We start from the raw sequence: 25,330 nt of genomic DNA, 5'->3' as shown, positions 1-25,330 counted from the left end.
AGTCTTTTAGTCTTAGTCAACAAAATTAACACTGCATGTGACTTAAAGACAAGTGGCTTCTTTTGGGCTTGTTTTCCTGGACCCTATTGCTTATTTCTCTCACAAAATATGGCAACACTGACAGACACATAAACACACGTGTTGAGCACCGGGCTGAGCAGCAGATATACATGTTCTAGCTGTTGTTGTTTAATGTTATATTAAAGCTATAAACATGGGGAAGAGAAAGCAGAAGAAATCACTTTTCACAAGTCTGTCCAAGAAGCAGAAGAAGCATCTGAAAGAATTCGGAGAAGAGCATCCGTTCCATGATGTGTAAGTATTACTGCTCATGGACCTTTGACTATATATACACTGTTGTTATTGGTAGCATCAGTTGAGCTATCCAGTCATGTTAGCCTTGGATCAAGACTGTCATAGTCAGTGGTGGAAAAAGTACTCGCATGTTTTACTTGAGTAAAAGTATCAATACAATGTAGAAATACTCTGTTACAACTAGTATAAGAAGTCTGCAATTCTAAATTTACTTGAGTAAAAGTATTGGCATCAAATGGCCAAAATATGTATAGGGCCTAAGTGGGTAATGTTTTGTAATAATAATCAAAATCTACAAAGTAACTAGTAACTGTTACTGTTATAAGTTTTCATATAATTGCAGTGGAGTAAAAGTACACTATTTCCCTCTGAGATGTAGTGGAGTAGAAGTAAAAGTATTGAAATTGTAAAGACTGAAGAAAGTAAAAACACTTCAGTACAGTACTTGAGTACTTGAGTGACATTGGTGCTGCAGCATACACAAATGTCAGGATCAACAAAGGAAATCTATGATAGTCTTGATCAAAGGCTAGCCAGTCAAGTAGCCTTGGAACAGCGCGAACCAGGGCAGGGGTTTGATCAGAGTGTGGGTTAAATGAAGGATGCATTGACCAAGAGTAGACCAAGAGAGTACATGTTGCCAACAATGTAACTGCATTCTGATTGCTATTTTTATGTTTTCACAGTGTGAAAGAAAGGCCTGAAAGAACTCAAATAATAGACCTGGTGAGTATACTGACCAACCTCTACTGAACGCCTGAAGTCTGAGATAGAGGCTTGGGGTTCGTAGTTGGACAACCAAGATGAAAATGTAAATTTTCTCTTAAACAGTTGCTGTCCCAACCTGCTGGTTGCCTCGGTGGTTCTGTGTGCTGTATATGTAGTGCTGCATTAACCACATATTCAATGGGAAGGTCACTGTGGGCGTCACAAACTGTGACACTTGGTGATTTTGTAAATCCAATTTCCATCATATGCGTCTCCAATTAAGTATATAGGGCTTAAGTGGTTTAAGGTAGGGTGTTATATGGGGTGGTCTGGTCAGTCACTACACCATGTGTCAAGGCACATTCCTTGTATGTACAGTGTACATTAGCTCAGTGGCAGACCTTTTTTTATTGGAAATGTAAAGCCAATAATGGTAAAGCCCTCGGCATTAGTCCATCACGTTATAACCCATTTTGTACCCCTTTTAACTTGAAATATATAGCATTTTATAACTACATTTAACATCATATGCCTGGCACTTTTTTCTTTTGGTCAAGTACTTCATAACATACTCTACTTCTCAGCAAAGGGTGTGTACAAAGTAAAAGCTGAAACGTGCCGTCTTCCTCTGCTGTAGCCAGCTAGCCCTGACCGCTCTGACAGCGACAGAGAGGGGGACGAGGAGGACGAACCAGATCAGAAGACAGCCTATCAGAAGCTGCTTTCAACTCTCAGCGACCCCACCAACCATGAGCACAGTGAGGAGGAGGAGGAGAGCACAGACGACGAAGAGGAAGGCGAAGAACTAATTGATGAAGGCAGGTTATTTTCCGGCACATCGTGGAAACGCAGATCATTCTTTCAGACATGTAGATGGCATGCTATTTTTTAGACAGGTGCGAGGTTCATTTGTTTACCTGGCATCCTATTGTATAGTATCTATAGTTTCAATGTACTGTATTTGATGTATGTGTTTACCTTGCTTACTGTATGTCGCTCTGGATAAAGAGCGTCTGCTAAATGCCTAAATTGAAAATTGTAGACATACGTATAATGTATGGTATAATACATAACATAATAATATTAACGCTCCTGTTGAAATCACTGCTCGCCGCTAGGAGAGCGGGATGGAGATGAAGATGAGGAAGGACTTGACGACGAAGACGTGACCGAAGAAGCCGGAGGGGGGGTGAAGGAGGAGGAGGAGGGAGTGGGGGAGGAGGTGGCAGGAGGAGACGAGGAGGAGTTCATCGACAAGGAGAATGAGGCTCAGTTCTGTCTGGAGACCAACGTCACTGGTGAGGGAGATCAAGAGGAAGACCAAAGCCCTGCTGAGCCAGACCTCAGTAAAGGTAAAAGTTCAGCTTCTGACACTTTTAATGCAATTTATTAGAATAGAATATCGTCTGTCGGGTGGAAACCTCTTCACGATTCAAATTCAAAAATAGCAAAAGTAGTATCACCAAGTAGGGCGTTAATTTATGACAAAACAGCGAGATGAAGATGGAGTTTCTGCCCGACAACAGCAATATATTATGACCGTTTGCCTTGATGCACGTTGTTCAACGGAAATGTTCTCCTGTGTGTGTAGACACTTGGCAGCTGCATGTGGACACAGAACTTAGTGAAGACGATGTGATGAAGATTACCTCTGGCACTAAAGCCAAGGCTCAGGTCAAGGTAAGGTACACACTGCATAGTAAAAATATACTATTTATAAACTAGTATTCCTGTAACGCCTCCTGAAAAAAAGGCTGTTTTCATCATGGATCTGTAATGTTAGGAATTGTCTATTGGACTCACAAAACCATTAAAAAGCTCATTGTATTTTTTAGTTTAGTTTTTAATGCAAAGACATCAATAAAAATACACATAAAGAACTATGTATTGTTGAAAATGTAATCTTGTATCTGCCATTTTCTGGTATTATTGTCAGATTAAACACATTTTGTGTACCACAATTTGTTTAAAGCTACAATCCGTACGTTTTATGTCCTCTCCCGGTGGAAAGAGGTCATTTTAACACCCGGGATTTCAAACCCGGGCCTCCCACGTGGGAAACCAAACATCTACTTCTCCGCTAAGAGGCAACGCTCCCTTGGCCAGGGGGAATATATTGTACTTATGAGCTTCAGGCAGGGCTACGTGTCAACCTGACACTTAACATTTTATTCAATCAGTGAAGTTCCAGATTGCAGCTTTAAACCTGTCTTCCTTCCCATTGCACACGCACAGTGGCCAAAACTGGGCACTCTACTGTGCTCCAGTCCCCTGGAGAAGTTTGGATCCATTGGCCAGCGGAAGGACGCCGGCCCCCCTGCGTTCCACAAGGTCCTGGATGGCCGCTGGAAGTCTCTGAACGAGGCGTCGGCGGCAGAGGACATCAGCCCCCTCCAGCTGGAGCTGCTGGCTCTCATGGGCTCCTATAAAGATCTCTACTTCTCAGAATGCTCGCCCCTCGCCCAGGGCCCTCAGGCTCGCAGTGCCTACTGCCTGCATGCTCTCAACCACGTGCTGAAGGCAAACTCCCGTGTCCTGGCTCACAACGCCCAGCTAAAAAAGTGGCAGGCCAAACCCGGGGCCGCACCACAGGACGAGCCCAGGGACCAAGGGCTGACCCGACCCAAGGTATACATCTCACCCAATGTTGACTAAATGAAGGTGTTCCGATTCTGGGTATGTCATTATAGGCGAAGAGTGTCAAACAAATTGTCAAAATGTTTTAACAATTGCAAAAATAGCCGATCTACAAGCTCACCACATGTCACGTTGTGAGCTTGTAGATCGGCTATTTGATTATAAATTATTTCGATGCATTACTAGATGGCTTTGTTTGAAATATTCAGCTGTGATGAACTTAACTGTAGATTTAGATTCAGCCAGACTCAACCATTCCTATGCTGTGTGGCTGTGACAGGTGCTGATTCTGGTTCCGTTCCGCGATGGAGCACTGCGAGTGGTCCAGACGTTGATCAGCTTATTGGAGACACTGGGCAAGAAGATGGACATCAGCAACAAAAAGAAGTTCAAGGATCAGTTTGGAGATGACGAAGAGGACAAGCCGTCCAACCTGCACAGGCCAGATGACTACCATGCCATCTTCTCTGGCAATGTGGATGATCACTTCAAAATAGGTACAATATACTGAACTAATACACGTTTCTGTTACGACAAGTACACACTGAATGACTTTCTGAATGACTGTTGCCGCCCCGTTTCTTTTGCTAGTCAAAGCGTGTTTCTGTTGCGTGGAGGACGGGTTCACTCTATGTCAATATTTCAATATTGTGATGATCACATCTAGAAACATCTAGATTCAGATGTTTAAGCTACTGGCGAGGGCCTTCATCAGCTCAAACAAGCAAGATACTGTAGTTACCAACATGGCTTTGGGTTGACTTTTTCCATGTCTGAGTTACCCTTACTTACCCTTAAAAACATTCATACAGAAGTTGAGCAGCCAGTTGTATGGTGCTATTAAGCCAGATCTTTTGCACACCTGATTACAATCTCTATGACGGGTTTGTTTAAATGATGTTCTTTCTTTATTGATCAAGTGAAGACAGTTTTTTATTTTTATTCTTGGGTTGTACGATACTAATATAACCATCTACACTGTATTTCTACTGTGCAGTGATGTGAAAAACATGAGTGGAGTGGGTCACAGAAAAAAAAACATCCCAAGTACTCTTGTTAATTAACATTGGAGCAGATTTAAAGCAGACGCTCTACATCAGTGCAGTGCACAGTGGCCTTTAGAACTGTGATCTTGTATAATGGATCATGATTCTAATAGGTCATGCCACTGTGTATTGTATAACAAGACTTCTGCAGCCTATATTTGCAAGATGTTTTACTTAAGTATTCCACTCTTCATCTACCATGTGAAGCCCTCTTACTGTCTTGTGTCTCCACCAGGCTTGTCCATCTTGAAGAGAGGCATCCGTCTCTTTGCCCCATTCTACGCGTCAGACATCATCATCGCATCGCCACTGGGCCTGCGCACCGTGCTGGGGGCAGAGGGAGAGAGCAAGAGAGACGTTGACTTCCTGTCCTCCATAGAGCTGCTGGTAGTAGACCAGGCAGACGTCTTCCTCATGCAGAACTGGGAGCATGTGTTGGTGAGAAACATGGCACATGTCTTTAGTATACAGTTAGGATGCCAATCCTTCACTAATGATTGGCAGTGAGGATGGGTGCCCTCTGCTGCTCATTTGGTGTAACTGTAGAAATGTCTAAACCACAATTAATGTGAATGTCTTTGCAAGGTCCTGTGCCTTCGCAATGAAAGTGAATGAAATCAATTTAAGTGCATTGCATTGATAAGAATAAGGCACAATATACCCACATATGCACCTAAGACTTACTTAGCAACAAATAATGCCCTTTTAGAGTAAACGACATTGCAGGGGAAACAACTGACCTGCTAATATGAATGGAATGTAGTGATTTTTGTTCACATTCTGGTCAGCAGCTATGGTACTTTTATCGTCATCTGCACTTTTCGAAATTGCTATAAAATGTACGTTCTCACATTGACCCATTCAGTACACTATGCCAAGATCAGCCAGGATTGAGCTGCGAGACTCCTGAGCCACTGCTGGGGTTGTCCGTTACAATTATTACATAATCGCCTAATAAGTCATCATTTCCATGTTGAAAAATATTCATACATTTTCAAACACAAAAAAGAATATGTGGAAATAGCAGATTACAAGCTAAAAATTGCGACTTGTTTTGAGCTTGTAGATTTCCACTATTATTTTATTATTTTTTGTAATTTTTTGCCCACACACAGCATGTGATGAATCACATGAACCTGCAGCCACAAGCCTCCCATGGGGTGGACTTCTCCAGGGTGAGGATGTGGAACCTGAACAACTGGGCCAGACACTACAGACAGACCATGGTGTTCAGCTCCATCCAGGACCCACAGATCAACAACCTGCTGTCCAAACACTGTGCTAACTACCATGGACAGGTAGGTACTACCCCCACAGTCTGTATTAGAATATCGTCGCTTTCGGTCAGAAACCTCCAAATCTCCATAAGTGTGTGTTTTACTTTGTATTAATGCCCTACTTGATCATACTACAGCGTCTGTCACACTCTGACCTAGTGATGGTGCACCTCATTCGGCGGCTATCAATGCATTGAATGAGAGTATCACGTTTTATCAGACCATTGAATGGGAAAAGTAGGCGACATACTGACCTTCCCACGATTTATCAGAACATACTGACCTACCGACGGAGGACTTATATAAATTAAAGTTTCGGTTTAGAGGCGCGCAGTCTCAAGCGAACGTTCGCTTGAGCCTACTCAGTGCCGTCCGAGTTATATACTGATAGGCACAGAATCGTAAATCATGTTGTGGGGAGTGCTCTGCCTCGGGGTAGGTCAGTATCTCCTGATTACACCAGATGAATGGTCTGATAAATCGCGGGTAGGTCAGTATGTCGCCTACTTGCCCATTCAATGGTCTGATAAAATGTGATAATGTCCCATTCAATGCATTGATAGCATTCGAAGCTGGTGTGAGGGTAGTGTTTGCCAAAAGGCACAGTTTGGAACCAATAGTAAAATAGCAAAACTACTTCAGAAAAAATACTGAAAAATGGCCAGACAGAAGCCTTGGTGTTGCAGAGAAGAAGTGGGTTTTATTCACCTTTTTCACAGATCAGGAAAACAAATGAAGCACAGCTAAACTCTATGTACAGCACTGGACAGATTGGCCTTGGGTGCACAGTCCTTCCTTGATTGCAAAGCAGTGGCAGGTCCCCCTTCTTATATAGGCTAGGCCCCTCCCATTGATTGGACCGTACCAATCCTGAATTGAATCGTCAATTAAACCAGCTAATTCCCAAATGTCCAGAGACATTACAATTTATATACCCATTTTAAAGTGTCAAATATTACTCAAAGAATTACCCACAGAATAATAATAGTAATAATAATTAGTGTACCCAATTTCACACTTTACACCAACCCACAGTTGGTATGGTTCAGTATGGGTGAACTGAGCATGCTCCCTACTCTGGAGTCGGTACAATCAAACAATCAACCATCAAACAATATGTCAATAAAATCAAACAAATATCATTCTCTGAACTTAAATAATAAAGAATAATTCAACCTTTAAGCTTTAAGGTATGATAGCATTCCTGTTAGGTTATGGGAAAAATAACCATTAGGTTGTATGCATCATCAGTGGCAGGGTGAACTGCCACAGCGTCACACAAAAGTAGCTTGTAGATCTGCTACTTTTGCTATTTTTTTTATTTGAATCCTGAAAAGTAACAGTTTTGGACATGATGAGGTTTCCACCGGACAGAGACGATATTTGAAAAAGAAACTGGTTCAAGGGATTTATGATCAAGGCGTGATCATAAATCAAGTATTCACATTGGAACTGTCAAATCATCTATTTTTGGCTGTTATGTACTTTATTGTTGATTCGCATTTTCCCCCTGTACCTGCCGTCTTTAATGTCCCTCATTGCGTCCTGCAGCCGGCCATCTTTCTACACACCGGCACATCAGTCCGAAAATAAACAGTCCACTTGTATCACTCGTCTTGTCTGCGTGTCATTGCATAATATACTGTACTTATAGTATATTGCAGTCTTTTAACCACATCGCACCGACCTGAGTAGTAAGGGGTACGTACAAAAACATATGCAAGGACACACGCACTGTGCTCTGTCATTCCAGTTCACTCTCTTCTACTCTTATCTGGTCACTAATATGCATGTTTTGACGCCTCCAGTTGTGGCTACCACTGTTAGAAACAATGGGTACATTTGATGCTTTCAATGTCTCAGGGCCTTCAACAATATATATAGCTGGTAGCAGTATTATAGGCAGTGAAATTCTTCTGGTTCAAGCGTCCTAAACAGTGTGGATAACAGATAAAAAATAAATAAATTCATCAATACACAGTACACATATGTACTGTATATAATGTAGAGAGAGAAAATGTGGAGTCCTATAGTAAATTGACGAAAATACATGATCTAAAACAGCTTGATAATGTTTCTGCTGGGGCCAATATTTCATGTGCTTCTTTCCTAGATTGTCACTAAGAATGTTCCCAGTACTGGTTCCATCTGCCAGGTTCTGGTGCAGCTGCCTCATGTGTTCCAGATGTTCTCCTCCGACAGCTTCATGGACCATGATGCCAGGTAACAGCCTAATGCCTCTGATCTGGTTTCTTTCTAGTTGCCATCAGCCTAAAGTTTCAGCTTGCTGGAGCATTGTCTTGTCTTCTACTAACATATACATAGAATCAAATACATTGAATAAATGTCATGTCATGATTTAGTTTTTCTATGGAACTGACTATTTACACTTCCAACTCAATGGAATAGCTTATTAGACCCTGATAAAGGATTGCTCCTTATTAACTTATTAAGAGTTTAATGGAATAATACTTTCAAGATTCTATCATGACTGTATCTACTAAAGCAAGAAGCTTTAGAACAGCTAAGGGGGTGTAAAATCCTAGTTTAAAAAGTGATTTGTAAAACTGTGCACATATGCAGGACGAAAAGGAAAACAAAATTGCTTACGGCAATACATCTATGGAACAATACAATGAATTTTGTAAACAAGACATTGGTGCAATAATTCTGATGCATGCTGTCCAGGTGCTTGTTAATCGATCATTATAAAATGACTTGATTTTTGAGTGAACCGTTTCTTTAAATTGATTGTATGTCTGTGGTTACCCCCCTCTCCCTTGAAGGTTCCAGTTTTTTGTGGACAAAGTTCTGCCCCAGTACAGGGATTCGGTCATGTGCCACACCCTCATCTACATCCCCTCCTACTTTGACTACGTTCGGCTGCGCAACTACATGAAGAAATTGGACATGAACTTCACCAGCATCTGCGAGTACTCCAGTAAAGCCGAGGTGTCCAGAGCCAGGCATTTCTTCCAGAAGGGAGAGAAGCAGTTCTTACTCTTCACCGAACGATTCCACTTCTATAAGAGGTCAGTTCTTCAACCATTTCACTTTGGTTGTTTGTGGTGTGTTATTCAGTCTTATTTGCATTTGGATCTTCAATGAAAAAAACATACTAATATTTTCTAGGTATATTGTTGTTTTGACCACAGGACATGAAACCCAATTGGTTTTCCTGTACAGGTTAGAAACTGCAGAATGGTAAGAACATGATTGTCTAGTAAGCAACGCAGCAGCAACTTATAACATGTAGTAGTATAATGGATGTGCCAACAGTGTTAATTTTGTTGACTAAAACTACCTTTTTGACTACCTTTTTTTACTGACAAACTAAATAAAAACTAAGCTATGATGACTAAAACTAAGACTAAATATATTGACTATTTCGTTAACAAATAGTGGAGAAGAGATCCAGTACAACTAAAAGACGATTCATTTTATGTTTGGTTGCGCTCGGGTGTTGCGCTCTGACAATAGCAGATCTACAAGATCACAACGCGTGTTGTGAGCTTGTAGATCAGCTATTTTCAGCATGCAACCAAGTGTAAAATCAGGCATTACGACGCCATCAAGGCCCGCCAAACTACATTTTCGTTGACAAAATAAGCTGGAGATTTAGTCGACTAAAACTAGACTAAAACTTTTCAGATGACTAAAACTAAATTACATGTCATTCAAAAGACTATTACTAAAATTAATAAAAATGTACTGTCAAAACTAACACTGTGGGCCAATGTGCTAGCATAGACGGTAGTCTACGGTATTGTCAATGCTTGCACACTGGCACACCTAAATCTAATACACCCATGGCTGCAGCTGCGTTGCTTACGTCACGGTGTACTATAAGGTCAGCCTCATGCAGCCTGCCATGCTTTTACCGTGTATAGATTTTAAACCTGAAACGGAAAACAAAACTACAAAATCAGCCTAGGGTTTCATGCCCCTTTAGCTCTGAGTTTGTCAAAAACATTCCAAAGAATAAAAGAAATAGCCAATGTACAAGCTCACAACGCGCTGCATCACGACACGTTATGAGCTTGTAGATCTGCAATAAAAAATAAACAGTAATCATAGAGGAAATGAATGAGCTCTTCTAAAATGTCATCTGTCGGGGGGAAACCTCATACTGTATGTCCAAAACTGTTACTTTTAAGGATTCAAATTAAAAAATGCTCAGAATGTTTCGAGCTGCTACTTTTGTGTGATGCTGTAGTATGATCAAGAAGGGCATTAATTTACAAAAAAATAAATAAATATGGAGATAAGAGGTTTCTGCCCGACAGCAATGATACGCAGTCCAACTACATTTATTGTAAAATTCATCTACGCGAGCCGAGGCCATAACAACTGCAGTTAAACCTTAAAGAACTGGTTTTGATGCCATCATCATCACAACGGATTTCTACCTCTCTCAGATACACCATCAGGGGGATCCAGAACCTGGTCTTTTACGGACTGCCCACCTACCCCCACTTCTACAGCGAGGCGTGCAACATGCTGGCGGCGGGCAGCCAGGGAGGGGAGGCCAGCTGGACCTGCACGGCCCTCTACTCCCGCTACGACGTCCACAAGCTGGCCGCCATCACCGGGGCCCAGCGGGCCGGGCAGATGCTGCATTCCAGCAAGACGGTGCACCTGTTCATTACCGGCGGGGAGGACAAAGCCTCCTGACCTTCCACAATGGCTTCATAATGGGACCAGTTGAACAGAGGCCATGCCATGGTGTAGGGCAGTGGTTCTCAAACTTAGACATTTCAAGGACTGCCCCTTAACTCTTGGCAGTATACAAATGGACCGAAACGGGTCCATTTGTATACTGATAGCCACTGGTGTAACGCAGTGATTCCCAAACTTTTTAATTTCACGGACCCCCAGTTTGATACACATTAGGCCTATGGACCCCCATAACTCAGAGGGTGTACAAATGTAAGGGTCCATTTGGTTCCCAGCTATCAATCATTTAGCTGGGGACCCCCTCTGGAACCCCCTCAAAGACCCCTGGGGGTCCTCGGACCCCACTTTGAGAAAGGGATTGTGTAAGGGTCAGGGATTCCAATGGACTTAACATCAACAATTACTAATACACATGATCTTAACCACTTGAACCCTAGCGTCACTATTTGGGCATGTCTAATGAACATTCAGCGAAAATGGCAGGTCTGGAAAAGCTTATAGATCAGCCATTTTTGCTATTTGATGATGTACAACAATATAGGGTGTAAGGGATGATTAGGTTTGTCATTGAGTTAATGCAATGGTATCTATACCGGTCCTGACAGTCATGAAGCAGAATAACAAAGGTTTGACATCCAGAAAGTGTTAAAAGAAAATGCAGTTTAATGCATTAAGTACGTTATAGTGCAGGTGTACAATGACACCATTGTGTCTGCAGGAGAAGGAACCTCTTTTCTTGCAATTTCATAAAAATGTGGGGTTTTGTTGTGTGGAAGTATCAAGTAATGGAGGAATTGGGTATCTTTGTAAATAACTGCCAATGTGATCTGTTTTGTAATACATGAACTGTTTTGTCCACTGAAACCAGTGTCTTTCTTGAATTTCTTTGGGGGAGGGATTTTATAACATAGAAGTGCATGGACAAAACAGACAACCAAGCAGACTTACAAAAGAAAAAAGAAAAAAGGGGGGAGAAAAGAAAATGAAGAAAAAAAAGTTTAAGGTAAGTGTGCGTTATACAATAAATCACGGCTGAACCAGAAATGCCTTTGATTATGAACCCAGTAATATGCTATGTAAGTATTTTGTGCAGATTCCCAAAGAGAGAGTCCAAGGGACAAATACTCAAAAAACGACAATAGAACGATGTAAGGGATAATGCATTCTGAGCAAGTCAGTTGTGAGAAAATAACTGCACAATAGAGGGGGCTTTACCCCACCCCCTGTTCTTGAAGTTGACTCAGTGCATTATCCTGCTTGCCAAATAATGCACATTAGTCTAGAAGTTAAGAAAACTAAAATGTATTTATGAAACACAAGCATGGTCATCGCAGGGAGGAAAACGGCTACCAAAATTAAGTGGAGAGATTTAGCTCTGCACTGTAGCCATCACAATTAGCTATATTTCTTGTTTGTGCAGCCAGTCGAAACTTTAATGGGCCATGTTGTGTTTTTTTTGTGCCATTTAAATAGTTTTTCAAATTGGTATTCGTTGTTCAAGCTTTTCTATTGTTTTGTTGTCTTTTATGGACTGTCTGGCATTTCAGCTGTTAACCATGATTCAGGTTTCTGTCAGTACTAAGAAATAATGAGGTGTAGTATTAGATTCTTTATTTGACCAAATGGAACAAAAATAGTAAAAAAAAAATGTAATAAACAACAGTGACATGACACTTTAAATACAAAAGTCACACTGGCGTGTTATGGGGTCCTACTAGTTTTACTTATATGAACCATGCTGATTCAGCATTGAGAAATCTAACAATTGTTTCAGTGAAACGGAGGCAATCGGTAAATACCTGCTAAAATCAAAGGTTTTTGTCTGCTGGGGAAACCTCTAATAAAAGCTGCAGGAATACAGTGAGCTTCTCCAACACTCCAGGGCACAGTTTGTAATGGATAAAAGGCACATAGACCAGTACTCCACTAAAAATGAATAAAGTCACATACAGGTATTCAATTTGGGGGTCGTCTATGACGGGCGCCAGCACAAGAAAAACTGCTGCAATGATGACCAGTATAGGGAGTATGATTGGCACCTGCGAAGAGAAAAGGAAAAACATAACACACAGGCTATATCAATCTGGACTATTTCCTTACTTCCTCTCCATAATAAATGAACAATCGACTACACAAATGATTTAGTAATTTAGGAGAGAGCAACCTGGGCTTTGTCCAGAGCTCATTGTGTTTGCTTGCTCCCTGGCATGATCATATTATGCTTTGGGTGACGTATCCAATTAATCAGCTGGAAGGATTGGAAGGCATTGTAGATGTTGCAGAACAGACAATTTAAATGCCCTTATGTGAGTACACGCATTAAACACATACATTATAATTAAAAGTTAATTTAGTTTAATATCAATGACCCACAAGTGTTTTATTTTCTACACAGTTGTAAATGATGGTTACCTATTTGGGCTGTATTCTTGACAACAAACTGACAGGTGAAAGTATGGCATCAAAGGTGATTAAAAAAGTAAATCAAAGAACAAGATTTTTGGGCAGAATTTCCTCTTTTGTCAACAAAAGTGCTCTCAGGACTCTAGCAGGAGCCCTTTGACTATGCTTGCTGTTAGTTCTCCAACATATCAATGTCACTAAAGACTAAGCTTCAGACCTCTCAAAACAAACTGATTCGAACTAATTCTCGGCCTGGGGCACATGACCCACCTATTTCCAGCATATTTGTTCTAGTCTAGGATGGCTCAGGGTAGAAGACAGGGTTAAGCAATTACAAATGGGTTTGGTTTTTAGATAGTCAAAGGGGCTCTGCCCTCAATACCCTCATATCTGACTAACTACCTAAAAAAAGTGAGCGACAGACAGCCACAGCCACAATACTAGAGGGAGCGACAACGACAACGACCACCCACCTATAGAACAAACATGGGTAAAATTCTCTTTCTACTGCACTGCCACCAAAGTGTGGAATGCCCTGACACCATCCCATAAAAAAGTCACTGGCTTCCTTCAAAACAGGGAAAGGAATAACAGCACTCTTCAGTAGTTTCTTATATTCTTTTTTTAATAGGTTCACAGCAGCAGCAGTCTATCTAGAGAGACGGGCAAGTTTCGGCACGTCTGCCTTCCTCAGCGTTTCAAGAAACGCTGAGGAAGGCCGACGTGCTGCTGTGAACCTATTAAAGAACATAAGAAAATACTGAAGAGAGTCTTCAAGAATCTGGACCCAGTTCAAATATAAGAGACTATTACTCCAGATTCCCCTTGAGTTGAGCACGCCTTCTCCTGACGGAATTGATCCGGTAGGAGAGTTGCCTTCCTTCAAAACAGGCCTGAAAATCCATCTTTCAGGAGGCCAAAGGGGGAGGTAAACCTCACTTCTCCCATAGAAATGTGATGGCATTCACTGCCTACAAACCCTTTCTACCCTGTACATATAGTGTTTTATATGTGTTGATGATATTGTATTTTGGTGTTATTTTTTATGCAATGTTGATTAATTGAATACATAGGACCACAATGCAAACAAGTCTCCAGGACGTTTTTGTTTTATCCCTTTAGCCCAAATGTATGACTGTACCCGTGCTGTTTGCATTTCTGTCTAATTAACTATTCACACCATTTGTTGGACTAACCCTGTATGGTCTGGGGAGCTCTGGTTTCTTGATCTTGAGATAAAGGAGTCCAGACAACGTGATCGCATAGAAAAACCAGGCGGTGAAACTGAAAATATCAATACAAATGGCTGTTAGACAAATACAAACATACTGTAAGATAAAATCTTTGTATATTACTACAACAGAGTAAAATACATAAATATGTACAACATTTTGTAAAATAATCAAAAGCCTAAATAATCATTTCTTATCCTTACCTAAAGAAGTTGACAATACTCTGGAAGTCCCCAGGGATCAATACTAGAAGGGAAACAGTTGTGGTAAAGATGAGTGCTGGAGAAGGAGTCAGTCTATGGACATGGGCCATGGCCAGTATACCTGGCTTTGAGGAAAGGCAAAAGTAAAGTTAGTGAACTATAACAATGATTTAAGTAGTAGCTGCAGTTAATTTATGCACATTTTAAAATAACATCATGTTCCCACATGATACTGACCATGATAATGACCATGATGCAAACCATGATACTGACATTCCTGGTTAAAGTCTAAAATCCTCACTAGCACTAATGTTGGATGGACAAGTATCATGGCAATACGCTCCTTAGATTGGGAGATATCTTGTGTGCAAGTGGACGCTAGAAGAAAGGCCATGGGGTCACACAGTGGACATCTTGCCTAGTGGTGGTGCTACGTGAAAGGCCTGGGCTTTCACATACTGTAGCACCACCATGGGGCATGAAGACGCACCAACTATTCCATGGAAATTCAACAAGTAGATTTTAAGATGTTTGGTTGTTTGGCACCAAAGTGTTGGACAGACATACAGTATGCACTGACCGACCGACACTGACATCCTTAGAGCCCCAAGCAGGGCTAAAATTGATAACTGTTTTAATGTACGTATAGTTCATGGTCATTTGGGGATATACTGCACTGAAAGATGGGACTTATTCTCATTAGTATAAAGGGTATTGAGATTAAATTTAGGTGAACATACGTTCTAATGCATAATGATTCACTTTTACATTTTAATTAACAATCAGCGTAATTAGTTTAAAGGCATGGTAACTTTGCCCTACTGTTAACATAACAAATATAATATATAATATTTTTATTTGTATGTTAGGGTTAGGGTTAGGTTTGTTTTGGTGGACAGGGACATTTTTTAGCAAAATACAGCGAGGGGGCAATGTGTTTCTACAGGTAAACACCACCACACTACTCCAGTGGCTGATGACTGCTGGGAAATGATCTGTAAATAAAATGTATATATTGTTACGTTATGTAAACACAGGGCAAAGTTAAATAGCCTTCTATGCCTTAAAAACACAAGCTGCTACCCCAGTGGTAAAATGAAGCCAGAAGCAGAGAAGGAATGTGTTAAGTCTGACCATGTGTCCTTCCCTCGCTGCGACGAAGCAGACACGACCACCACTGAAGAATGTCCCATTCAGAGAACCAAACGCGGATAACGCTGCAGCCACTGACATGATCCAACCCCAGCTCCCTAGAACTTTATTCCTGTTAAAAAGAAAACAAATTGGAAATCAAATTGAACCCCAGCATCCATAATCCGGGGGGAACATTAGTCAAAAAATGTGAGCTTGTAGATCTGCTATTTTTAAGCAAAGACATTTGGTGTAGAAGTGGTCCATGTACAGAGACAACTACAGTTTACAAAGTATAAAGGGTTGAAGCGGTTAACACATTCAATCCGGGGACGCGCGTCTCTGTCATTTTAGATGTCTTTGGCCATTAAAAAATAGCAGATCTACAAGCTCATAGTGCGGCACTCGGTGCCGCGAGTTACAAATAACTGAGTAACTGAGTTACAAATGTTTGCTTTAAGAATATATATATTCAAAGATTTGCACAAATGTACACGATTTCTCAAAAAATAGCAGATCTACAAGGTCGTGGCGCTGCGCTCGGTGCCGCGGTACGAGCTTGTAGATCTGCTATTTTTGAACGTCCAAAGAAATCTTAAAATGACACAGATGGGTCCCCGGATTGAATGGATTAAGTTGGATCTATCAGCTGCAAACCCCAATAAAAAAAAGGAGTTGTCTTACTCCAAGGTAGTCTCGCGTAGCCAGACAGACAGAATGTATGATGGAAGCATTTGAAAGTTGTGGGACTAACCTGAGGTAACCAACAGAAAAGGGAGTTGTCTTACCCCCAGGTAACCAACAGAAAAGGGAGTTGTCTTACCCCCAGGTAACCAACAGAAAAGGGAGTTGTCTTACCCCCAGGTAAGCAACAGAAAAGGGAGTTGTGTCTTACCCCCAGGTAACCAACAGAAAAGGGAGTTGTCTTACCCCCAGGTAAGCAACAGAAAAGGGAGTTGTGTCTTACCCCCAGGTAAGCAACAGAAAAGGGAGTTGTCTTACCCCCAGGTAAGCAACAGAAAAGGGAGTTGTGTCTTACCCCCAGGTAAGCAACAGAAAAGGGAGTTGTCTTACCCCCAGGTAAGCAACAGAAAAGGGAGTTGTGTCTTACCCCCAGGTAAGCAACAGAAAAGGGAGTTGTGTCTTACCCCCAGGTAACTGCTACTGCACTGGAGGACATCAGCTCCCTGGGCGTCAGCACAGTCAGATAGCTCACATTCACCAGGAGATATAACACTGTCACCATGGGAACAGCTATTAGAACCGCTCTGGGAAGGTTCACCTGATTGATGCAAAAAATTTAAATAAATTCATAAAAATGTAACTGTAGTTAGTTTACTATGCTCAGTATATACGCAACACACTCCTTTTAGATGGATAACATGAAATAAATCACTATTATTTACTTGTTTGTTTGTTCATTGTGTGATTAGTTAAATGTTTGTTGTCTATCAAAACGTTTTTTTGTGTTTATCTTTATTTAGTTTGCTCATAAGTTAAATGTTCTCATATTGAACCATTAATAAAAATCTAAGTTCAAGGTTCAAAGTTCAACGTTTTTTTTATTGTTGCATCTTGTGTACGCACAGGTACATACGAGTAAGATTGTTTTGTTCTGAATTTCCCTAGACATTGTACTGTAGCAGTAATGACATTAATAATAAACATATAATAGAACAACAAGGAAACAACACACACAAAAAAAGAATAATTAGAGAATCAAAGAATAGCAGCAGTATCAAGATATTTTGACATTTGGTCCTGGTGCGTAAGGTGCTTGGAAGGTACTGTGTGCAAGATTTATACTCCTCACTTATTAACATCTGCATGTATCTGTGCCAAATAGATGAAATCAGTTTTACAAATTGATTTAAAGATTTTCCTCTTTTTTTTTCGTGGTCTAGGACTCAATACAGCAATGTAGAAGTACTCTGTTACAAGTAAAAGTCCGCTATTCAAAATGTACTTGTGTAAACGTATAAAAGTATGGGCATCAAAATATACTTTAATTTCCAAAAGTAAAAGTAGTCATTATGCAGAATGTTTTCACAAGTTTTAAAATGTATCAAAAATCTTTTGAAAATAGCAGATCTACAAGCCCACAATGAGCCACAAAGCGACACGTTGTGAGCTTGTAGATCTGCTATTTTCAAATGGCCGAAATATATATAGAGCTAAAGTGGTTAATGTATGTTTTTTTTATATAAAATAATCAAAATCTACAAAGTAACTAAAGTTTCCAAATAATTGTAGTGGAGTAAAAAGTACAATGTTTGCCTCTGAGATGTAGTTGAGTAGAAATAAAAGTATTGAAAATTGTAAATACTCAAGTACTCAAAACTGTACTTAAGTACAGTACTTGAGTACATGTACTTAGTTACTTTACAGCACTGGTTATTTTTGTCTTTATAGTCTTACCTCTGGTCTCTTCAACTCTTCCACCACATAGTTCAAGTTGTACCAGCCAGCATAGGACCAGAGTCCCTGATAGAAAGCCATCCCTAATGTGCTTACACCCAACTGAGTGCCGTCAAAAGCATTTTCAACGCTCAAATTTTGTGCTATGATATCCGTACTCTGCGCGAGGCTGACAATCCCTCCGACCACAATTACGATCAAGCCACACACTTTGGCCACCAAGAACACCACTTGAATTCTGATGGCAACGCGCACATTCAAAACATTGACCGTGGACACAACCAGTATTGCTCCGACTGCGGCGCACTTCACTATCATTACAGGGGGTTGGCAGCCCGGGTAAAAGGGTGCCATGACATATTCTGCAAAGCTTAGAGATATCGCTGCGATGCCTGCCGGCCTCACAACCAGCAGGAAGGTGAATGCCGCAAAGAAAGCAGGACACGGGCCATAGATCCGCAATATGTAGATGAAATCCCCACCAGACTCGGAGATGATTGTCCCGATCTCGGCGTAAGAGAGCGCCGCAAACATAGCTACAAGGCCAGAGAGAGCCCAGATCACTAAGCTGGCTCCCGGGCTTCCTACGTTCGACAGTACAAACTGTGGAGACATGAATATACCAGATCCTATCATGGTTCCTGCAACCAGAGAGATACCACCAGGTAACCCCAATGACCGCTTCATTCTCAGACGCTCAGGTTGTTTGTCAGCCATGGTGGCCAGAAAGCAATCGCGTTGCCGTGGCACCGAACGTTCGCAAGAGCTATCGAATCACTCGAAGAAATCAGGCTTGTTTGAAGAAGTGTGGCTGGCAGATCAGATATGCCATTGGCAAAAGATTAAGCAAAGATAATGTGTAAATATGTCACTAGGTGTGAGTTAATATTAACTTTAAACAATTGTTTTTATGTATTGTTAGTTAAAGATTGATACATTAAATTACCCCTATCTCATATACTGCTTATAGTATGACAGTGTCATTCCGTCATTTGATAGTAGCAATTGTTTTGTATTCCATTATTTTACTCCGTTGTTTGGACACCTTGCAAGTTATTATACAGTGGAGTTCAGAACTAACAAGGACTAGTAGTTGTAAGTATTCAGTGAGAATTCTAATGTCTCACGCTGTTCATTAACCGCTAAGATATCATATGAGTTATTGTGACTGCATCCAGTATGTCGACAGCATATGATTAGCAAATGCTGAATGTCCTACCTCTGGATTTTTCAGCTCTTCTGTTACATAAAACAGAGTGTTCCATCCATCATAGGACCACAGGCCCTGGTAAAAGGCGATCCCAATAGTACTGACACCAACATTCGTTCCCTCAAAGGAATCCTCAAAGTTCTCTGTGTGGCCTTTGAAAAGCATCACTATGCCTCCCAGTATAATCACTGCCAGTGACAGCAACTTGATCCCCATGCAAAACACTTGGATGAACATGGCCATACGGACGTTCAGACAGTTAATGATGGTCAGCAACATGATGGCTCCTGCAGCCACACACTTCACCACCAGCTCTGAGGGAGGGCAGCCGCCATAAAAAGGTGCCACGACATATTCGGCAAAGCTCAGTGCTATTCCCGTGGCACTGGCGGGCCTCATGACAATGATGAAGCTTAACACAAACATGAAGGCGACCACTTTCCCTGAAGTGCGCAGTAAGTAGATGTAATCCCCTCCGGATTCGGGGATGACGGTGCCTAGCTCAACGTAGCAGAGGGCACCCCCTATGGCTATCAGTCCACAGCAGGCCCAGATCACAAGGCTGGCCCCGGGGCTGCCAATAGTCGACAGCACAGTCTGGGGGGATATGAAGATTCCTGATCCCATCATGGTGCCGGCAATGAATGACACAGCTCCAATAATCCCCACTTCTCTCTTAAGGTTGAGTTTCGGTGTGCCATGGTCCATTCTGCAACTGTTGGGTGCCGTATACTCAAAAGTCTTCTATTGCTACACGCCTGTGATCCAGTCTGTCCGGTGAAAAGGAATATCTATTACCGTAAGCCTGTTAATTATTGCAATATTGACACTTGGCTACAAGTGTCCAGGACATGCGGCAGTTGTTAAATACTTCAGATCACTTCAGTCTCAGTGAAGAGAAATGTCAACTTTAGTCTAGATTCCTTCACGGTGCAAAACAAGGAAGAAAAAAAATGCTCCAGGAGCTGGACCATATAATTTCAGCCTATTACTATAAACAGGGGTTAGTCTTGGGCAGCTGTCCAACCGACCCTTGAACGTGTTGAATGTGCAATTTTATTACCCAAAGTCCAGTGAAATGTGATTGACTACTATACCTTGTTTGCGCATTAACAACACACTAGTTAATGCATCCAACTATGACAGTCTAATTTACACATTTCAAAGCTCCAATTAGTCTTCAGTAAATGATGAATCAAGTGAAGTTTGGCCTAGGTGAAGAACACCAACATCTACAAGAAATACACCAATGCTTATCTTATCCTAGTAATAGGCTATAAGCATTATGTTTGTCTGTTGTCATCTTACACTCCTAATTATTTGGGGGTTTTAAGTGGCTTAATATTTGCTGTCTCAACAAGTCATTAGTCATTTGGAGCGGCCATAGCTGAGTAGCCATAGCTGAGTGGTAGATGCTGCCTGGGAAACAGAAGGTCCCCTTCCTGGCCCTGAGAAAGACATTTAACCCCTAACTGCCCCGTGAGTGCTGACCCCCCCCCCCCCCCCCCCCCCCCCCCCCGTAGCTGCCCACTGCTCCTGATACTTAGGATGGGTTAAACACAAATACTTATTTGATATTTGCCTGATGAAGACCTAAAAAGGTCAAAACCTGTGCCACACACACACACACACACACACACACACACACACACACACACACACACACACACACACACACACACACACACACACACACACACACACACACACACACACACACACACACACACCCTTCTCACTCATGATGCACCTGACCCTCCTGGTTTATACTGCGTCACAGAGTGTTCTTACGTGATGGTTTATGGATTTATTCAGTGGTGGAAAGTAACTAAGTACATGTACTCAAGTACTCTACTTAAGTACAATTTTGAGGTATTTTTACTTTACTGGAGTATTTCCAGTTTTCAATACTTTTGCTTCTAGCCTACTCCACTGCATCTCAGAGGCAAATATTGTACTTTTACTCCACTACAAATATTTGAAAACTTTAGTTAGGCCTACTTGTTAGCCTACTTTGTAGATTTGAATTATTATTACAAAACATACATTAACCTCTTCAACCCTATTTAAACTTTGGCTTTTTGAAAATAGCAGATCTACAAGCTCGAGGCGTTGTGAGCTTGTAGATCTGCTATTTTCAAACTTGCAAACTTGTGAAATGGGACATCTGCTTAATGTTGAGTACTTTTACTTTTGGTACTTTAAGTATATTTTGATGCCATATACTTTTGTACTTTTACTCAAGTAAATTGTGTTTCTACATTGCAGAATTGCTACTTTTACTTAAGTAAAAAAAAAATAGCAGGTTAAAAAAAGGCTAGAGGTTGGCTGGGGATCACCTCCTATCTTTCCATTTACCTCCGGCCGTTTCAGCTCCTCTGTCACATAATTCAGATTGTTCCATCCATCATAGGACCACAGTCCCTGGTAGAAAGCGATGCCAATTGGACTGATGCCCAAGTTTGTGTCGGCGAAGGAGTCTTCAAAGTTGTCAGTGTGTCCCCTGACAAGCATCACCACGCCTCCTATCACGATCACCACCAGAGCCAGGACCTTGGCCAGCATGAAGAACACTTGGACGGACATGGCGAAGCGCACGTTCAAGCAGTTGACCGTGGCCAGTACGATGATCGCGGTTGCGGCCACGCACTTCACCACCTGCACCGGAGGGCTGCAGCCCAGATAGAAGGGGGCCACCGTGTACTGGGCGAAACTCAGCGCGATGCCGGCGACGCTCGCGGGTCGCACGAACACCACGGAGCTGAAGATCAGCATGAAGGCGAGGACCGGACCCGACGTTCTGAGGATGTAGATGTACTCTCCTCCCGACTCCCGGATGACGGTGCCCAGCTCCGCGTAACAGAGCGAGCCCAGGATGGCCAGCAGGCCGCAGCATGCCCAGATCACCAGGCTGGCGCCGGGGCTGCCGATGTTCAGCAGCACGGACTGCGGGGACATGAAAATGCCCGATCCGATCATCGTCCCCGCGATGAGGGACACGGCTCCCACCACCCCCACCTCGCGTTTCAGCTGAAGCTTGTCCGTCTTGAGTTCCATTGTCACAGTTAGAATATATCGCCTGTTACACGCCTTAAAGCTCCTGGCCAAGAATGTGCAAGAAATCTGCTGTCCAAAAGTCACGCCGTAAAAAAAAAAAAAAAGTTAATAATTATACATGTGGTGAATCTTGACTACAACAACGCCGCCAGTGACACAAAAAAGGCCCTAAAAGTGTCATAAGGCTACCCAACTGTTATATAAATTATAAAGGACTTCATTAAGTAGGTAATAAAACCTGCTCAAGCGACAGCGACACTTGCTAGACTAGTCTGTTTCTCAAATGAGGGTATATGGTACCCCTAGGGGTACTTTGGGGTACTATAAATATATAAATAAATAATGGAAATAAAGAATTATATAGACTACGTGTACGTATAAAATAAAATAACAATTTCTGCAGGTATTGGTCACATTCGTCAAATCAGTTAAATCTGGAAGCTATCTCTCTCACACACACACACACACACACACACACACACACACACACACACACACACACACACACACACACACACACACACACACACACACACCCCTGCTCACTCATGATGCACCTGACCCTCCTGATATAGATATATACACATATATATACATACATATACACACAGTATATACATACACACACACACACACACACACACACACACACACACACACACACACACACACACACACACACACACACACACACACACACACACACACACACACACACACACACACACACACACACACACACACACATATATACATATATATATATAATCAAAAAGCTAAAAAAAATTGATGAGCTCTTGGAGTCCTGAAGACCCGGCCTATGATGACTTCGGGCCCACTTCTATTGGTCAAACTTCAGACAAACTGTGGAGCAACACGTCCACAAGTATGACAGCTGTATGGTACATTCTGTGTCAACTAAAATTCTAGGCATTTTCCCGGTAACATTACCTCAGGCTCAGGCTCATGAAACACAGTAAAATCTCATGACTGAATTTTTTTGTCAGGCCAAAACCTAATCTGTGATTTATGAAATAGCATGAAAGGAGCCTCTCCACATGAGCACTCTGTTTCCTAAACAATTAGTACAATATTATGTAGAATTATGTTTAGGACCTAAACATATTATCATTCTAAACCTATATAGTTCCTGCTGTTCTACAAACAGCCCGCCAATTGAACAAATCACAGATTGAGGCTTTGGCTTTAACCTTTGCTTTTAGGAAATATCAGAGACCATTAGAGTTTTATGGAAGATGCATTATTTGTTAGTTTGACAAATTCAAATACTCTTTCATCTTAAAATAACTAATAACCAAAAATAGCCTATCTACAAGCCCACAATGCATCGCACTGCGACGTGTTGTGGCTTGTGTAGATAGGCTATTTTTGGTGCACGACATGATTCCATAGAAGACATGCTGGCTTCTGGAATCCAAATGAGAACTTGAATCCATATGGCTCATACCGCTACATCAGAGTGAAGGGAGGCTGGGCTTGATTACTTTGTGCAGCTACGAGATAGACTGAGAGAAATGGAACTATGAATTGACCTGGGATGCGCTCGCTGAAGCAGGGGTTGGCTATAAGCGGGTGTATATGATTCCGATTGCACAGGAGAACATTGACCCCTCCCGGAATACAAATTGTAGAATTCGTAGAATAATTCCCTATATTCACTTTTAGGTAAGACCCTACTGTCTTATTTCCATGTTGTTCAACCCTGACCTTATTTCTCAGAATGTGAATTTTATAGTTTTTGATTGATTGATTTGTTTATTTCAGACACTGTTAAAAGACAAAGAATAAACATAAAAATAAACATAAGAAAATTTAAATAAGTGTGTGTGTGTGTGTACGTACGTGTGTGTCCACGTACGTACACACACACACACACACACACACACACACACACACACACACACACACACACACACACACACACACACACACACACACACACACACACACACACAGTACCAAATAGAGAGACATGGCATAACGTGTTCCATAGATGATTTCTGTATTCATATAGTACTTTGGTCAATGAGAATTGTTTCTAGGTGTTTTATAAATACATTTCTCATGACTTGTATCACAACCCAGCTCATTAGTTGTGGCAAATGTTTTTTTTCCATAAATTACGCAAAACATAATAAAAGCTACAAGGTGTGTGTCAGTGTGATCAGTGTTACAGCTGATGGATGGGTGAGTGTATGTGTAGAAACAGGGCGGAGGCAAAGAAAAAGATCTAAGCGCACACACACACACACACACACACACACACACACACACACACACACACACACACACACACACACACACACACACACACACACACACACACACACACACACACACACACACACACACACACACACATATATAGTACAATGTTACACCTTCTCTGGGACCGATAATATACACAATACATACATCCGAATGTATGTGCTTTACAGTATGTACATTATGTTTTATGTTGTTGGTGATGGGTAAATGCAGGAGGGCGCACGGTCCAAGCGCGTACAATAGTGATGAGTGAATACTGAAGCTACAGTTTCCTGTTATATGATAGAGATGAAACTATGGCTTCCTGTCACATGATAGAGCTGAAGAGAAAAGGCGATGTGAGAACTGTCAGCTTTTTCAACCACAGACAGTAAATCTGTCTTCAGCTTCATCTACTGTGCATAAGTGACTGCAGAAGTCTCTCAACTACCTCTGTTCTGGTCGGGAGACAAAATTACTCAGTCCAGATGACCTCTGTTAATGGCAAGTAATTTACCAAAGTTTCCATTGCTAGGGTGTTGTTGTTGTGTGTATGTGCAATCTAATACATACCTTTGGGAGCTTCTACATCTACAGTAATTCTTGGTATATGAAGGGACTGGAGTGCACATTAGATCTTTTCAAGTTTTATTCCATTTAGCCCAAATGTGTCCTATGATAACCCAACCTGAGGACTACATTACAGGATTAGATTATAGGATTAAAAAACACTTCCCTGCTGATTCTT

The 25,330-nt window shown here is 41.6% G+C and overlaps 2 protein-coding genes across 2 annotated transcripts; one reads left to right on the top strand and one right to left on the bottom strand.

Annotated features, from left to right (window-relative positions):
- The first annotated feature begins 152 nt into the window (after positions 1 to 152).
- utp25 (UTP25 small subunit processor component) lies at positions 153 to 11,624 on the top strand. The gene is made up of 12 exons (XM_084044909.1): positions 153 to 315; positions 1,002 to 1,041; positions 1,661 to 1,841; positions 2,142 to 2,375; positions 2,615 to 2,703; positions 3,259 to 3,651; positions 3,941 to 4,157; positions 4,942 to 5,144; positions 5,822 to 6,004; positions 8,097 to 8,206; positions 8,770 to 9,015; positions 10,402 to 11,624. The coding sequence occupies exons 1-12, from the start codon at positions 215 to 217 to the stop codon at positions 10,655 to 10,657; spliced, it is 2,253 nt and encodes a 750-aa protein (XP_083901035.1). The 5' UTR covers positions 153 to 214; the 3' UTR covers positions 10,658 to 11,624.
- Positions 11,625 to 12,468: 844 nt separating this feature from the next.
- Positions 12,469 to 22,314, bottom strand: LOC311035746 (b(0,+)-type amino acid transporter 1; the record flags this gene model as incomplete). Its single annotated transcript, XM_084044150.1, has 6 exons — positions 12,469 to 12,699; positions 14,260 to 14,347; positions 14,499 to 14,623; positions 15,633 to 15,762; positions 16,778 to 16,911; positions 21,616 to 22,314. 6 exons carry the CDS (start codon positions 22,312 to 22,314, stop codon positions 12,469 to 12,471), a joined length of 1,407 nt encoding a protein of 468 aa, XP_083900276.1.
- Between the last annotated feature and the right edge of the window lie 3,016 nt (positions 22,315 to 25,330).

This window comes from Gymnoscopelus microlampas, assembly GCF_963454915.1.
Source record: "Gymnoscopelus microlampas genome assembly, chromosome: 20".
Lineage (NCBI taxonomy): Eukaryota > Metazoa > Chordata > Actinopteri > Myctophiformes > Myctophidae > Gymnoscopelus > Gymnoscopelus microlampas.
The sequence above is the reverse complement of the archived record's forward strand: the minus strand, read 5'-3'. Positions and strand labels throughout refer to the sequence as shown.